At 35.3% G+C, this 16,594-nt stretch overlaps 3 protein-coding genes across 5 annotated transcripts; 2 read left to right on the top strand and 1 right to left on the bottom strand.

The window, feature by feature from the left end:
- The first annotated feature begins 2,025 nt into the window (after positions 1 to 2,025).
- LOC145732992 (facilitated trehalose transporter Tret1-like) lies at positions 2,026 to 7,638 on the top strand. 3 transcript variants are annotated; one of them, XM_081985587.1, is made up of 4 exons: positions 2,026 to 2,195; positions 2,521 to 2,623; positions 3,170 to 3,411; positions 6,321 to 7,638. In XM_081985587.1, exons 3-4 carry the CDS (start codon positions 3,255 to 3,257, stop codon positions 7,586 to 7,588), a joined length of 1,425 nt encoding a protein of 474 aa, XP_081841713.1. In that variant the 5' UTR covers positions 2,026 to 2,195; positions 2,521 to 2,623; positions 3,170 to 3,254; the 3' UTR covers positions 7,589 to 7,638. The 3 variants fall into 3 exon arrangements, with proteins under 3 accessions (XP_081841713.1, XP_081841703.1, XP_081841721.1); XM_081985577.1 differs by lacking the exon at positions 2,521 to 2,623; XM_081985595.1 differs by lacking the exons at positions 2,026 to 2,195; positions 2,521 to 2,623; positions 3,170 to 3,411 and adding an exon at positions 5,218 to 6,207.
- Positions 7,639 to 7,696: 58 nt separating this feature from the next.
- nero (deoxyhypusine hydroxylase nero) lies at positions 7,697 to 9,851 on the bottom strand. Its single transcript, XM_081985626.1, has 2 exons — positions 9,472 to 9,851; positions 7,697 to 8,371 (listed from the first exon to the last, which is right to left on the bottom strand). The coding sequence occupies exons 1-2, from the start codon at positions 9,749 to 9,751 to the stop codon at positions 7,746 to 7,748; spliced, it is 906 nt and encodes a 301-aa protein (XP_081841752.1). The 5' UTR covers positions 9,752 to 9,851; the 3' UTR covers positions 7,697 to 7,745.
- A 61-nt stretch (positions 9,852 to 9,912) lies between these two features.
- On the top strand, positions 9,913 to 16,217 carry Nup75 (nuclear pore complex protein Nup75). The gene is made up of 10 exons (XM_081985495.1): positions 9,913 to 10,069; positions 10,133 to 10,358; positions 10,417 to 10,904; positions 11,597 to 11,719; positions 11,770 to 11,988; positions 14,313 to 14,425; positions 14,483 to 14,700; positions 15,357 to 15,575; positions 15,642 to 15,741; positions 15,948 to 16,217. Exons 1-10 carry the CDS (start codon positions 10,046 to 10,048, stop codon positions 16,150 to 16,152), a joined length of 1,935 nt encoding a protein of 644 aa, XP_081841621.1. The 5' UTR covers positions 9,913 to 10,045; the 3' UTR covers positions 16,153 to 16,217.
- The last annotated feature ends 377 nt before the right edge of the window (positions 16,218 to 16,594 follow it).

The following is a 16,594-nucleotide window of genomic DNA, read 5'->3' as shown; positions in this document are numbered from 1 at the left end:
GCAAGAACGCTGGGACTCTGTCATAGATATGAGGCAAGCCCAGGAATCATATCTGCCAAAAATACGAAACACTTGAGCTGAAATTAAGCTGAGATAATCTGAGGATGGCGACTGGCTTATGACCGGCCACTGCCAGATAAGACAACATGAGCACTTAATGGGTGTCATTGAGGATCCTACTTGCCAAGGATGCTTGGAAGAGGAAGAACCGGCAGCACAAGTTTTAATGAAGTGTTCAGCGCTCACTCGTGTACATAGGACATTTCTGGGACAGTCAACCAGGTAGATAAGACCCTGCATACTAGTTGGTTTCTTAAAGTCGACTGGTCTGCTTTAGCTCCAAACAGCCGTGTCTTGACAGGCCTATGCGTATTTTGGGCTGTTTCCCCCCGTCCCCCATCGGTCAATCAATTACTCAGCTAACTAACTAATATACTACTTTCTACAAACATCAAATAATAATGCATTTTTGCTTCCAAATCTCAACGAAAAGTTAGCTTTTAGTGAGTTGTTTACTTTTTCGCTCGCTGCCAAGGGTAGTGTCATGATTATTATCATCCTGAAGATGAGATTTACTCAAATCTCCCTCACCTCCTAGTTGCATGATAATATCGTCATAACTGGCATCAGATTCACCCTGACCATTCATTCTAATATTCTAGTAAATAAAGAAAATTTAAATAAATAAGCTTGAATAAAAATTCTATTATAGGGATGCCAAGTTATTTTTAAGGTAAATAACTAAACCTATCTAACTTACTTTCTACCTAAAAATCCTGCTTCTAAAAATATCATTTAAACTACAAATATCTTTAATACAAAAAATTACAAACTACTTACAACTAATACTCTTCGTCAAAGAGTCGAAATTGTCCAAAATAAACCGTCAGTTGACCAATCTTCTTCTTTTCCGTTGAGGTGGTTATCGATTTAACCACTTATGGAATAGGTTCTCTATCACAATCTGCTGCATGTCATAACGTGGACTAGACGGTACAATTGCTGGTAGCACTCGGTATTACACTCAGTAACTTCCGTTCCGGAAGGAAACAGCTTTCTAAGATCCCCTGATCTTCAATAGTCTGATTTTTGCTCGAATTTTTTAGAAAACTGAGTTTCCAGCTCTTATTAAAAGTCTCTCTTGACAATCAACAACCAAAAACAAAAAAACCCTTTTTCCCACCTTCTACCTCCACGTACCACCTTTTTCACCTCCTTTGAAGTTCATCAAGTAATACTGTTAATTTTCTTAATAACTACATACAATCCTACTAAAACTAACTATAATGGTAAACACTTGACATCCCTACAAAAATGTACCTTTTCTATAAATTAAATAAATAAATTTTCTTTATTTTCTTGAAAAATAAATCCTTATTTTCAAGACAGTAGCAAGCAAAACAACTCACTGGGGTGATTGATTTCAAAACGTCACTCTCACACCAAGAAAAACCGTACTTCTTACTCTTAATGCATAAATAACTATCAAATAACTGATTTAACTACCTAATAACTAATTGATCTAGTCCCACGTAAACATAGTTACATGACAATTATTTATTATTACTGTGGTAATTCCCTACATATGTACATACGAGAAAAGTATTATTTACTTAAAAAGAAAAAATCTTTTGAATAATTTGACGGAAGGTAAACAGAAATTATAGGATTAGTATTAATATGCAAATCAGACAAGCTAGTCAAGTGTGTTGTATTGAACTCATCGGTAGGAATCAATAATAAAATAGTAAATAAAATAACCAGCTTTCTATTACCCCGAACCATCAGAACTACTATCAATCAGTGGCGTACACTCACCATAATTTCTACATAATATGAAAAAATTCCGATTAAATTAAACTTATTTGACGCAAGTTCATAAATAATTGATTAAAAAACAATATTAAATGAGTAGCGTACGATTGATTACTTTATTCATAACCCAATTAGCATTTGTTATTGTTTTTCTATTATAGCATCGTCACTGAATAAACCCAAATGTTACCAACATGCTTGATGATGTTTCAAACTAGTTCACACAACGCAACCTACACTTGCTGTGAACTTAGTATTTTCCATTTATTTAGTTAGCAATAGTACGTTTAAATGTTTAAAAAAAAATAATATAAATATTATGATGTGTGTGCAAAGCATATTTTTATGGAATCTCCCCACGAGTTCAAAGTGCCAATCAGGTAATTGATATTTTTGTCCCCAGCATCCCCTGTAATTTTACTCTCTGATGACGTTGTATGCAAGCAAATGGTGATGGAATTTTCAATAAAGGGTTGTCCTGCTAAGCATGCCAGTATTCATTTAAACATACTTGTATAAGAACGTAAAAAAGTGCTTTAGAATATGTTGCTTTTCCAAAATGTTTAAGATTATAACTGACTATGTGTGCAAGTTATTAACCTTGTAAAGAGCTGATAACAGGTCAAAAAAATAGAACGGGTATTATACAAAAATGTAAACGTTAAAACCGCTTTTACGTGGTTAAAAGACCAATCGTCATTTCAGGTTTAGTGGGGTACACGTTTCAAACAATAACCCATTTACCAGCATTCACTTCCAAAAACTGTTTTACTACCGTTCAAAATAACTAGCATTGCTAGGAAATCAGGTATGTAATTTACTTAATAATTGTTTTTTACTTATGTAATAGTGGTCATATTACAAAACTCTACATTCTAAATTTAAAATAACTTTTAATTACCAAAATAACGTTACTTACATATTGTGTCCTCACAATGGTTTTATGACACGAATAAAAGCGATGTTACTAGGACAATTTCCATTTTTCCATAACCTTTGGTCTTTTGTACTAGTTTCTAATCTGTTGGTTTGATAACTCGCATATTCATTCTTAAACCAAAAATTAACATTGGTGTAGGTCTTGCTTAAATTATCGTTAAAACTTTTCTGCGTGTTTTTAGCAATATTAACGTGGCCGCATTTATCTAACAAACACGCACTTGCAAAACTCGCCTTAATAAGGCAAATTAAAAAACAGCCAGTATTTAAATCCACAGACACTTGGTTGATTGTTTTAGACTATCAATTAACTAATCCAGTTTCATCATTTCGCAATGGTTTATTAACTAACAGCAGTACAAATATACTCAGTTTGTTCCAAAGTAATGACAACAACTGACTTTTTAATTTTCAGCGCACGTATGTCGCAATCAAATAAAATAGTTTGAATACCTGTTCTAACACTGCCAAAATATAGTTGGGCGACATAGATACAGAAAATGAAACTATCCGAGGAAAATCATGTAGATCCAGAAAAAGAAACAGGCGAGAAGGGAATTACGTATGTTTTCGATAGGCACGAGGAAAAGTTTAAGAAAGTGTTGTCCAAAAAGAAGATTCGAACAGGAATTTGGCAGTTAATTCCATCTACATGTGGTAAGTTCGTACGTTTCTATTTGCTAATCATAATTTTAGTATTTCAATGTCACTAGAGTCTGAGAATAATACTACTTTATCTCTTTTACAACAGTTAAAAAATTATTTACTTAAAGCAATACAAGGTCATGTGTTATATTAATGCAAAACGTTTACCAAAAATTAATTCCTTCAATCCTAAAATAACTCAGTTTATTACAATTGTAGAAAAGGTAAGATATGATTTTTGATAATTTATGGTAGAGTTTTGCAAAATAATAGTTTGCCAAGTTTTTCTAAACCTAATTTAAAAAGTTCTTTACTCAAATTATTTGAAGTAATTTAGACGCTTCTGAAGAAAAATTAGAAAACCCTAAACATTGTTATTGATGTTAGGATCAAACACCAATTGCGGCCAATGGTCACAAAAATTAACCCAAACGCGTTCTGACCACCATTGCCAATGTTCGAAATTTAAGAACGTTTAAAGTAGACCAGCTCGCGCCCTGATTTTTAGTAAAAGTTGGTCAAATGATGATTTTGCAGAGTTACGTTCTCGTAAATTCACTTTCGCTTTGCCACCTCATTGAGGGTCAAAGTCAACACAACTTCTTTGTGTTTTAAGTCAATTTAATTTTTTGCTGGAAAACTATAAACAAATGTGTCTACAGGAACCGAATGAATGATAGGTCAAATAATTCGTCGGTTGTACAAAAATACCGGAATTCAAAACTTTATCAGTTCTTCTTTCTGTCTGACCGATTTTTAAAACATCGTACGTTTTCAATCGTTTTCTAAGTTTTGAAAACATTTTGCTTTTATTTCTTCTGTAAGTGATCGTATCTTTCTCTTGTAAAAATATTACTATACTATCATTGCTATTGCGTATGAATTGAATTTGTTGTCATTAAAACGCAACTAAGATTTTTCATAACAGCACACACTTTACTCAATTTACCAACTTCCATAAACGCATGCGATTCAGAGGGAAAACTAAAGCCCAGTTGTCCAATCACAGTTCAAAGATCGGTTAAGTTGAACTCCCACTGGTAGATAAATTGCTGTTAAAGTGACGTTTTTGAATTGAACCAAGTTTAAACAAAAATTGTAAAATTGTTGCATAACAGTAATATTGATTATAAGTGTGTCTGTAACTTTAATAACTTTCAGCTACATTCCAATTAACTGCTCAAAGAAAACGTCGTAATATTAAACTGAACAATTAAAAAATACTTAAATCGGACACATATCCCAAATGATGACTGATTAAACGTTTCTTAACTAAACTAAATATGCAGCAATAATTACAGCAGCATTATTTACAATTTTTGCTTAATCATCGCGCAATGGTTGAGTGATTTTTTTTGTTTCACAATTAGGTGGAAGTGTTTGTTTATTTAAAAAAAAAGAACACAAACCTTGATATTGGATCACCATTCAACCTTGTTATTACATCTATCTTCTTGCCTTCCGGTCCAAGCAAAATTCACGTAAGTTACACATTGTAGGTACCATCCTTTGGGCACTAATATCTAAGTAAAAACGCATCACTTATGTTTCGCAAAGTTATGTTTTCTTCCTTCAGTGCGATTTTTGAAAATTATGACAAAGATGTAGTTTTTTCGATTAGTGTCAAAAACAAAAATTTTTATGTATATTTTTAATGTCAACGTAATCACTTGACTGACACAGCTTTACTAATCAGCCACATGAGGGATTCGAAAAACTAATTACATCTTAACTAAACCTAATTTTTAATGGATGCTCCACCCATAAAAATTGTTTAATGGTGCTCAGGAACCCATGGTTTCTTGAAGATGTATGAAGCGAAATGATGGCGGAGCATTATTTGAGACAAGTACTGTAGATATGGGTGGACTTTCTCCCAAAACAAATTCCGGATATCGCTCTGTTTTGGTTGCTACTTCAGTAAATGACCGGAAGTATATGCAATATACTATAGGTATACCATACCATTAAGTCGTCATTGTAGCAAAAATACGAGGAAGGTCGAGGAAGTCATACAGAACAACGCAAATATGCGAGTTCTGAAAGATCTAAACTCTAAAGGTAAAATGTTTATCCACAAGATGAAAAACGATCAAGGAATCATTATAAATCGAAGAGTGAGATCGCAGAAATTATAGGAATTTCTATCGACGACTCTAAAGCTCTTCGGTGGCACATTCAGATCGAGAAGGTCAAATTCATCAGCCAGTCCTAAACATAGGATCAGAACAACTAGAACACATTGATGGAGAATTAGAGGCGGCGCTAAAACACCTAAAAAACCGCAAAACTCCGGGAGAGAACCAGATCATCAGTGAGATGTTGAAGACCGGAGGAGAGACACTCAGGAAAGCACTCCTCACCTTACTAAATAAATGTCGAGAAGAAGAAAAAATCCCGGACTTTTGGAAGAACGCAAATGTCCTATCCCTATTCTATTATTCAAACAAGGCGACTGCACAAATTTGGAGAATTTCAGGCCCATCAGTATGCTATCAACATCCCACTGCACATGGCCTTCGTCTACTCCCTGAAGGCTTTCGATTCAATCAAAACCTGGGCGGTGCTGGAGGCGATGAATAACGCTCGCTTAGATTACAGATACTTGAACATCATACGATATCTATACGAACCATGCACGTAAAAATTGAGGAAGAATGACAAGGGTTGTTGAATAACATAAAGTCATCTACGCAGTACAACTTTTATTTTAGAGATGACTTTGTGTTATTCAACATTCAACAGCCCCTGTCTACTTCAACTCCACTTAGTGAAAATGGACTACTACTTCACTCTTCACAAACAATGGTAAATAATTTAATCCAACTGACTTACTGCGTAGATACTCGAAAACAGGATCACGCAACTATAAACAATTGAATATTGACTTTTTCATTATAAAACCACTGTTTCACTTTCAGCATCCCTGACGTGCATTCCATTTGGCTTGATGCTAGGTTGGCCCTCGCCCACTTACCCAAAGCTACTACATCCAGACGCACCAATTCAAATTAACATGAACCAAAGCGCCATGATAACCGGTTTTCTCATGATTGGAGTATCTCTGGGTACCACAGTATCCACAAAACAAATTTTACTCGGACCCAAGCCGGGTATTGTGCTGGGAAACATTTTACTCTGTCTAGGTTGGATTGCAATGTGGCAATCCCGTGATGTTTTTTGGTTACTTGGCAGCCGCATCCTAGTAGGAGCAGGACATGGATACGCCATGGGACAAATCAAATCGTATATTTTGGAAATGAGTGAAGGGCAGTTAACGTCAAAATTTATACAAAGGTTAAATTTCTATGCAATATTTGGAGTAGTTACAGCGTTTGCAATGGGACCTTTTGTAACTTTTAGACAGTTTTCTGTAATTTGTGCTATAATTTCTGCAACAATTTTGTTCGTGGTTGTCTTACTGCCTTCCACTCCTAAGGAGTTGATCAGAGCTAAAAAAGTCGACAATGCTAAACGACTGATTGCTTATATTAAACCCGACTCGGATCCGGATATTGAAGTATACCAAATTATTCAAAGTATGTCAAACACCATAGAGTGTAACGGGTTTACAAAGATGATGCGAAATACTGGGTTGAGGATAAAGTTCGTTAAATTTACTATACTAGTAATATGCCAACAGTATTGTGGGGCCCCACCCACTTTAGTATACACAGAAATTATATTTTCTGAAAGTAACGTCCATTACCCTGAATTGTTCGCCATCGGATATGCAGTATTGTTCTTTATATCAATCATAATTGGAACTTTAGTTTCGCAAAAATTTAACAAAAAAACTGTGTTGCTCTTATCTTGCTGTGGCACTTTGGTTTTGTACATTGGAATAATTTTAACACAATATTTTAATGTTAACGAGGAATACTTTAGCTATACATCTGTGATAATTATGTACTTGTACATCGTAGTTTATACAGTAGGATTAGGAACAATTCCTTTTACTTTAATAAGTGACTGGTTTCCAAAAAGTTATTGTGAATTTACCGTAAAGTATTATATTGTTTTGTTTTCACTGCTCGCGCTGACGATCACAAAAATATTCCAAGTTTTAATAGGTTTTCATGAGTTATATGTGCCTTTTTACTTGTTCTCCGGAGTAATTTTTTTTGCAATATTTTTTATCCTGATATTCTTGCCTTATGACAACACCAAGGAGTCAGATGAGAAATAAGTGATACTTTAATTTTACGTAGGACCGAATAAAGAAATGTTTTTTATGAATATTTTATTTACATTAATAATTACACACCACATTGATCCCATTCTCGTTAAAAATTCAGACTGTCGAATACTCATAGTTGGACATATTGTATAGGTAATGATGCTGACTATTGAACAGCCACTAAAGTGTTTGCATATTGAAATTCAGGACTGTTTTCATACTCGCACATATCCAAAGCAATTATACAACTCTCCTTAACGACTTGCTTCTCATCGTTTAGATATTTGTTTAAAACATCCATGCATTCTTCGGTAGCTATAGCTCCAAGCGCCTCAGCACACTCGTGCCTAACCATTTCGTTTTCGTTACCATCCTCCAAAGACCGTTTCAAGTATTTGATGCTATGCTCGTGTTGTAGCTGGCCCAACACAAACGCCACCTCGTGCTTAAATAAAGCGCTTCCGCAACTTAAGCCTTCTCCCAAAGCATCGATTGCTTCTTTAGTTTGCAGATTTCTTAATGAGAACATAGCTCGATATCTATTGAATAACGATTCCTTTTCGTCGATAAGTATTCTTTTAAGTTCATTGACGTTGTCCAATGTTGCCGGAGGTGCTGGATCGACCGAATGATAAGGGTTTTGCGATAAGTCTTTAGAATCGGGATTCTGAACCCAGTTAATTCGATCCAGTGCTAATTCACAAGTCTCTGCAACTTCAGCTGATGGATCATTTTTGTATTTCTTGAGAATTGCTATCATTTCTGGACTGCCGATAGCACCCAATGCTTCCGCTGAAAAAGAAAAAACTTATTTACTATTTTTATTTAGCCATTTTAACAGATATGTTGTTGGCAAGCTATGCCATATGATTATTTTTTAAACAAGAAGTTAAAAGCTTCACGAGTGCAGAGACATTCAGCTTAAAAAAGTACAAAGCCTGCTAAAACATTATTGTATTTCTTGAAAAATTATACATATTAACATATTCATAAAATAATTCTGTATTACAATTTTAGATGAGTTTAGAATTAAGATATAAACATAATATTTCAATGAACATTTTAAGCATATTCAACTGTAGTCTCTTAAAATATAGTAAGTTAAATAACATTTTTTAGATATCTTAAAACAAATAAATAAATTAGGACCACCAGGACAAAAATTACCTTAGAATTTACTAAATTTGAAAATTACATTTTTGCTACATATTGACTATACTGGAATGAAGGTTTTGTTGTTTGGTTATCAAGCCCTATAGCCTCTCTGAAGAGCCGTAATATGGCAAAACCGGTCAGACCCATTCGTTTTCAGGCTGTATGCTCCATGGCCATGACATTCAGTAGACACAAAAATGATAATACCTACGGGCCTGAGGAATCTGAGCAGGACGCCAAGTGAATAAAAGGTAAATGGGCTGTTTAGTGGAGTGACCCAACTTATATTGTATTCTGTAAACTTTGCCATAAGTTAGCAATTAGAGCCAACATTTCTCTGATTTTCAGTTGCAAAGTTTTCATCAAATATAATATTAGTTTTATCCCTGAAACTATATTTGTTGAAAAAAGCTCACTTTGATACTGCAAACTCTGATTTTAACTCTAATCCTTAATACTTTTCATTCAGATTTGGAAGCAAGAAATCACAAAAAAATGCACCACTAATTTATACTCAAATTTATATTTGTTCAAAAATAACTATTAGTACATAAGTATGATATCCCAACATTGGTAACTAATGGGTTATTATTAACTAAAAGATGATTTTTGTCTTATTATCTTTAATATTATCATTGTAACTCCAAATTTGTCTAAACACAGTGAAACCAGATTATAAAAACTAGAAATGCGCTCCTAATGTCTGTTAAAATACTGGAATTAAATATGATTCTCACCTGCTTCATGCCTGACCATTGGATGTTGACTCACATCCTCCAAGACATGAACCAAAATTGGGTTGGCTGAAGTGTCCTGCATCTGGCCCAGACAGTAAGCAAGTTCATGTTTCAGTAAAGCGGAATCATCATTGAAACATTTTTCGATACATTCAATGGCTATAGGACCCCTGATATTCCTTAGAGTAAACAAGGCTCGAAACCGTTCCTTTAGAGGTCTTGAAGGATTGTTTAATACATCACCAATGCTTCTGATTTGTGCGTCAGTTATGTTCGACATATCACTTATTAAAAAACTAGAAAAACTGCGAAAGGATTAGCACTTTAATAAATATTTAAAAAATAAGTGCTGTTTTGTGATTTTCAAAAATAAAGGTTAGGCTTTGAAATAAAGTAGGGTTAATCTTCTTTTTCTACTTTTTTCTGTCACAACATGTACAATAAGGAAGAAGAAGAAAACTTAACCTTACTTTGCTTTAAGTTGTCAAAATTTAACACCAAGGAAAGCGGTTTACACTTTGGTCATTTGGTTGGGTTAATTATAGTTTTTTAAAAAGATTTCCTGCTAAATATAATGGAAGACACCTCAAAAATATTTGTAAGTGAACTAATACATACAATTTAATTGAATAACTGATAAACCAATACCTTATACTACTAGGCTATACCAAACAACCTGTGTGCCAGAGCTGGAATAGCAGGAGTTTGGCGTCCTACAAACGAAATTTGCGTTTTTCCTTATGAAAAACGACCACAGAAAGAAGGTGACAACCCTAGTAATTTTGCTTCAGACAGCTCCGCTTCTGTATTCCTTATACGTCAGGAGGTGATGTTATTTCACCCAATATTAAGAAAACTGGTTAATCAATCTAGTGGCAGTTTTCTGGGTAAGTTGCCTTTGACCCACTTGCTTAATTAATAATAATGTTTTTGTATTTTTTCTAGGACTACAAGCTTTTATGGCCACTAAACCTACAAATCCCACAACACAACTCTTGAACTTTAGTAGACAATATCGTTCAGTTATCAGAGCTTGTTTAGAAAATATGCATGATGAAATTGCCAAACCAACAATAGCTACCACTGCCAAACAGGAATTGCACAACTATATTACAATTTTCTATTCAATTGAGTGTATTTGGCACTTGTGTGAAATTTTGTTTAATGATGTTATTCCTGGAAATATTGTACTGCCCCACTTACTTGATTGGGTGAGGTTTCACTTTCCTAAACATGAAAGAAATGCTGCTATTCTTCTGTCAAGTGACATGGATGGACTAGAAACTAACGAAGAGTTTTGGCCCACTGTTTTTGGCAATGTTTTACAAGGAAGAGTTAAAGTTGCAAGAGCCTTGCTTAAACAGCACTCTGCAGCTGGTAGCCCAGTATTTCAATTAATGCAAATGGTTTTAAGCAGTATGCCTACCTATGGGGTAAGTTTTTATTTTTTTTTTTGATGTGTAACATGTTACACATACATAATTACAATTTTTAAAATAGTGATTTGATTTTTCTAAAACTACAATTATACACTAGGTCCTCTCCTTTTAATTATTTATTTGAATGATCTGCCACATGCTTTTCATAGTAGTACCTGCTTAATAAACTATGCAGATGATACTAATTTGATCATAGAATAAAATAGTTGAGAAAATAGTCTATTAAAGTTGGTATTGAGGGTAGAAGAACAATATAGGTAACTTAATAAGGAAGTGGTTTGATAATAATGGCTTAATTTTAAATTCAGAAAAATCACAGTGCAAGTTTTTTTGAACTCAAGAAAGTAAGTCCAGTGTACCTTCTGAACAGTGTGAATTTCTTGGTTTGATCACTGATTTATTGCTTAAATGTTGTGGGTCTCTGTAGCAAGGCTGATTAAAATCGGTTGATATAAATTGTGATTTAAATCATCAGATTTAGCCCTTTTCTATAATATGAACACAACAGGTTTGTTGACGAAAACAAACTTGATTTGATTCATATGATTATAAATGACGTAGCCTTCGTGACACACGGGTAAACTCACTCCGCGAGAACAGTATGTGAAAAGGTCCATAATCTGATAGTTTACATTTAATCAACTTGTCAGTATAATATGAAATAATAAAGAATTCTTTGGTTTCAGATTAATAGTAGCGTTTCAGTGAATGAGTTTAACCTGCAATGGAGGCATTGGACCATAGATTTGCAACAGAAGATTGATTCAAAACAGTTTATTAGCAATCACAATTTAAACTTATTAGCAAACGTAGGTATATTTTTTTATTGTTTGGTCAATTGTGTAACTTTTTGTATTAGCTTATGGTCGGTGAAGAGGAAGCTTGGGCAGAAATTCAAAATCAATGTGAAGCCTGGTATGAATTCTTGGCTGGTTGGTTGTTTTATACTGAACCAACTGTAAAAACGTTTGAATTAGGCCAGTTTGCTAAACTCAGTATTACAAAAATGAGAATGAAGCACAATTTAAAACACTTGGATAGGGTTTTGCTAGCTGCAATGGAATTTGATATATTTGAGGTAAGATCAGCTTTTATTATTATATAATTTGTTCAGGTCTACAAAAAATTTTTTTTTTGGTTGTGTATTAGTTTTAGAAGTGTATTTTAAAATTTTTTCAATGGTTATTCAGTAGTTGCATGTACCAACTTCTTTTTGGTAATAGGGTCATATTGTCACGAATAACATAAGTTGCACCATGTTCCGGTACCTAGTCTGGCCCCGGTCTCCCCCAGTGCACTGCCGAATCAGCGAGACCGGCAAATTGGGGTCATGAGACGAGTATTTAATCGGCGTCTCAAGCCATCGACGACCACCGAACTCTGGGGTCATCCCCAGAGGGAGGTCACGAGCGACAGTCCGAACTTCCTAGTGCCCGGACGGCTCGTTACCCTGTTGCAGTACCTAAAGTAAGTCCTTTGGGCGTGTCGGACATAGGGGCACCCTGCTCGTATCGAGCGGGTACCGCTTGGCGGCACTTCAGAAGGCCTTACGCCCATACCCCCACACCCACGCATCTACACACCCCCTCTTGGACAGTGTTCAATACTAAGAGTTATGCAGCGCCGAATAAAGAAGTCATGCTTGTACTACGTTTGTTGTTTCTGTTCCTGCGCTACCCCCTAAACGTGACATGGTGGAGGCGCCTCGTTTGATCTCGGACTACTGATCTTCATATCAGTAGTCACACCCCAGCTCTACCCCTGACGCTACGACCCTCCCAAAAAATGAAGATGTTGAAGATTTTGAAGGACCAGTTTACAGACTCGCATTTGCCCGAATCGAGTAGGGTAAAGTAAAGAGCGACCTGGAGGACGCCCTAAAGCAACAGAGTCTATGCAGTGCAGATGAGCACAATAATAAGTATAATTTATATTAATTTAGTAAAGGTAAAATTTAACTGAGTAATTGGGTATAGTAGAAATAAGTATATAATTTGCATAGTTGCAGTTTAGTAATAACATTGTCTCAATTTTCTAAGCCAGTGACCTAGGTTCCTTGCTGAGACAGCAAAATAGTGCAAGTATCGTGTGTTTATTTAAAACTAGGTCAAGTGCAAGTACTTGATATAGGATTCTTTGTTTATTAATTTAAAAAATATATATATATTGTTTATTTCAGTGGCCACCGGACGACCTTGTTGCGTCTATCAACGCATTGCCATATCATTTAAGGAAGTAAAGCAGCAAGTCTTGGAGAAGCTGACATCTTCAGATGGGTCCCGCCACGACGGTTCTACTTACACCCGTGTGCACCCAGAGTCTTTTAATAAGTCGAGCTGAAGAAGCATCTCCAAATGTGCTCACGTTAATTAAGAAGAAGTATACATGTCCAATGATAGGTGTGCTAAAGGAGCACGCAAAAGGACACAGTAGGAAGAAGTGAAGCTAAGCGATGAAGTTTGCCGCTTAGAGAATACAGTGCCAAGAGACGGCACTACGAGATGAAGCCTAGGTGAAGCGTTTCCACTTAGATGATGGTGCCCAAAGGAGTATACAATACAATGTGCAGTTGACGTAAATTTTGGCCAAAATGGAGAGCAAGAAGATAGACGCAACACAAGGTTGAAAGGTGACCCAAGGAAAGAATTAATTTTTTTGTGGCTGAAAACATTATCTAGGAATCTAGAAGTAGTTTTAAGAGAAAAGTGTTTATATTTTTGGAATAAAGTTTTTCCCATACCCTCTCTAGCAAATAAGCAACATCGGTTAATTTTAAGATTCATATGGAAAAAGGAAAGACGAGAAATTTATTTTGTAATATAGAATTTTAGTGTTCGGGGCGAACACTTGTTGGAAGGGGGAGATGTCACGAATAACATAAGTTGCACCATGTTCCGGTACCTAGTCTGGCCCCGGTCTCCCCCAGTGCACTGCCGAATCAGCGAGACCGGCAAATTGGGGTCATGAGACGAGTATTTAATCGGCGTCTCAAGCCATCGACGACCACCGAACTCTGGGGTCATCCCCAGAGGGAGGTCACGAGCGACAGTCCGAACTTCCTAGTGCCCGGACGGCTCGTTACCCTGTTGCAGTACCTAAAGTAAGTCCTTTGGGCGTGTCGGACATAGGGGCACCCTGCTCGTATCGAGCGGGTACCGCTTGGCGGCACTTCAGAAGGCCTTACGCCCATACCCCCACACCCACGCATCTACACACCCCCTCTTGGACAGTGTTCAATACTAAGAGTTATGCAGCGCCGAATAAAGAAGTCATGCTTGTACTACGTTTGTTGTTTCTGTTCCTGCGCTACCCCCTAAACGTGACAATATTGTTTCTATGGATTTCATTTAAAACTGTACTGTAACAAAAGAAAACCAAATTACAATTTATATTTAATTGTAGGTAATTAAAGAAGTTCAACAAATGACAGAAAACGGTTGGTTTGTAACCCATTTGACAGATATATTATTCCATTCTGGACGTCTGTCCTCTTTAGAAAATGAGGTAGAAGGATTGTAAGTTTTTCTGTAGCTGATTGTTAATTTTCCCCTTCGAAATTTATTTATTTCTAGTTCAGCAGCAAATTTAAGAGAATCATTTATTCTGGAATATGGAACAACAATGGTAGGGCATAAAAGTCTTTGGCAAATTGGTCTGAGCTATTTAGACCATTGTCCAAACGATGGTTTGCCTACGATTGAATTACTTTTGCCGCGAATACCTTTTGATACAGAAGCTAAAGCTCACAAGTTAGTTAGGGAGGCTCAATCTAGGAAACTTAAAAAAGTTGGTAAGTACAACATAATTTTATAATATTGAATTTTGTTCATTTCTATATTTATCTGATTACTTGAGATTATCAAAGTTTGTCAATACATCCCGTTCAGATACTGGGTGATCCAATAAGATAGAACGTTGACTGTACTTCAGAAACTAAACATTATACGGTCCGTTCGTGTTTTTTGGTTTTAATTTCGTTTTTAATATGTAATTACAAGTTTGATGATGCCTAGTTTGGCGAAACACGTTTAACCACATTTTCAATGATTGTTATGGTCGTAGTTGACTGTGGTTCTCTCGTTCTAGCATGAACGTAGGGACTACTTTCTTGATTTTCCAAAATAATCAATAATAAAGTGGGAAAAAAATAAAATAGAAATTTGATTTTTTCGATTTTTGTCGGATGTCTCCGAATGTAATTAAAATTTTTTGAATTTTTTTTTGCCAAATTATTTAGAAATAAAATGCGTAACTTTGCCTCCATTTAACTAAAGCTCTATCAACTGTAGTTTCTGAGATAGCAATGCTAATTCGTCGAATTTGTAACACCCTGTATATGGTATGAAATCAACCGCAACGTTATCTGAGACATACGCGTTTTGTGACAAATGCAACTTGACCATAACAATTATTGAACACCCGTTATAACATTGAGTTTTTTTTCAGCTGAAAGCATTTGCAAAGTTCAAGGGGTTAAATCTTTAAAAAGAGGGCGCTTAGGAAACGCTCTGACTTGGGCATTAAAGTCGGAAGACGAATCGTTTACTACGTATTTAGCCGACAAGTTCCTGAAAGAGTATATTGATAACGGACAACTAAACAGCACCGATTTATTGGATAATTTAGGATCTTGCATGTTGGCCAGCAATAGGCTGATATTTTTAGGTATTACGACACAGTTAATCCATCAGTTTCTTAAATTGAAGTTAATTCAAATGGGATTGGTTTCAGGAAAGTACAATGAGTTTCACAAACTGTATCAAGCAGGCGAGTACAGAGAGTGTGGACAATTATTAATCTCTTTAATGGCTTCTAAAATTGTACCCAATTAGTAAGTGGTTTTTTGACTAAGAACCGGTACTTTCACCTCCGGATAAATTTATTCTTAGATTCATTTCTATAAAAATTACGGAATTGACCAATAGTAGCGTCTGATTTCACGGTTTCTATAAAAATTATGTTTGGAATAAAATTATTCTAAAGTGAAAGAACCAACTCTTAAATTCATAAACTTTAATGTTTGACTTGTAATTTTAGTTTTTGGTCCGTACTTATAAGTGAAGCAATCCCATTGTTGGAAAGTGAAGAACTGGTATTTTTCTCTGGTGATACTTATACAATACTGCATTGTCTTGAGGAAAAAGAAGGTATTCCCGAGTTAAGCGATAAAACTGATATTCTTAGGTTAGCAGCTGCTAGGAACTTGTCTAGGGCTTTGATTTATGAAGCCCAACAAATGTAAATATTTTGAGACTGCATTTACGTATTTTGTACTGTAATATACTTTTTGTATACCCAAACAGGAAATATCATTATTACTGGATCAAAACAATTTAATAACATGACTTCTTTTACTCCTATTTGTTTATTTTTCAAGGCAAAACTGTAACATAATAGTACTCGTTTATTGAACAGAATCATTTACTGGGGAGACTGACCAACTCCCATTTTTGGATTTGTCTCTATATAGTAAAATTAATAAAGAAGAACGGAAGAACATGTTGAAGTGAATTAGCTGACTAATCGCTCAGAAACAGAGATGTAAAAGCGGTAATTTTCGAGTCGGAAAATTTCCATTTTTGGACTGACATTTCCGTTTTAACTGCCATTTGGAGGATCAGAAAGCGTTTTTTACAAAAATGACATAATGCATGTCAACTTATTTCTTGATTTAAAACTAGACC

The sequence above is a fragment of the Ips typographus genome, linkage group LG1, assembly GCF_016097725.1.
Source record: "Ips typographus isolate SLU linkage group LG1, UJ_Ityp_2.0, whole genome shotgun sequence".
In the NCBI taxonomy this organism is placed as follows: Eukaryota; Metazoa; Arthropoda; class Insecta; order Coleoptera; family Curculionidae; genus Ips; species Ips typographus.
This window is presented reverse-complemented; position numbering and strand designations above follow the sequence as displayed.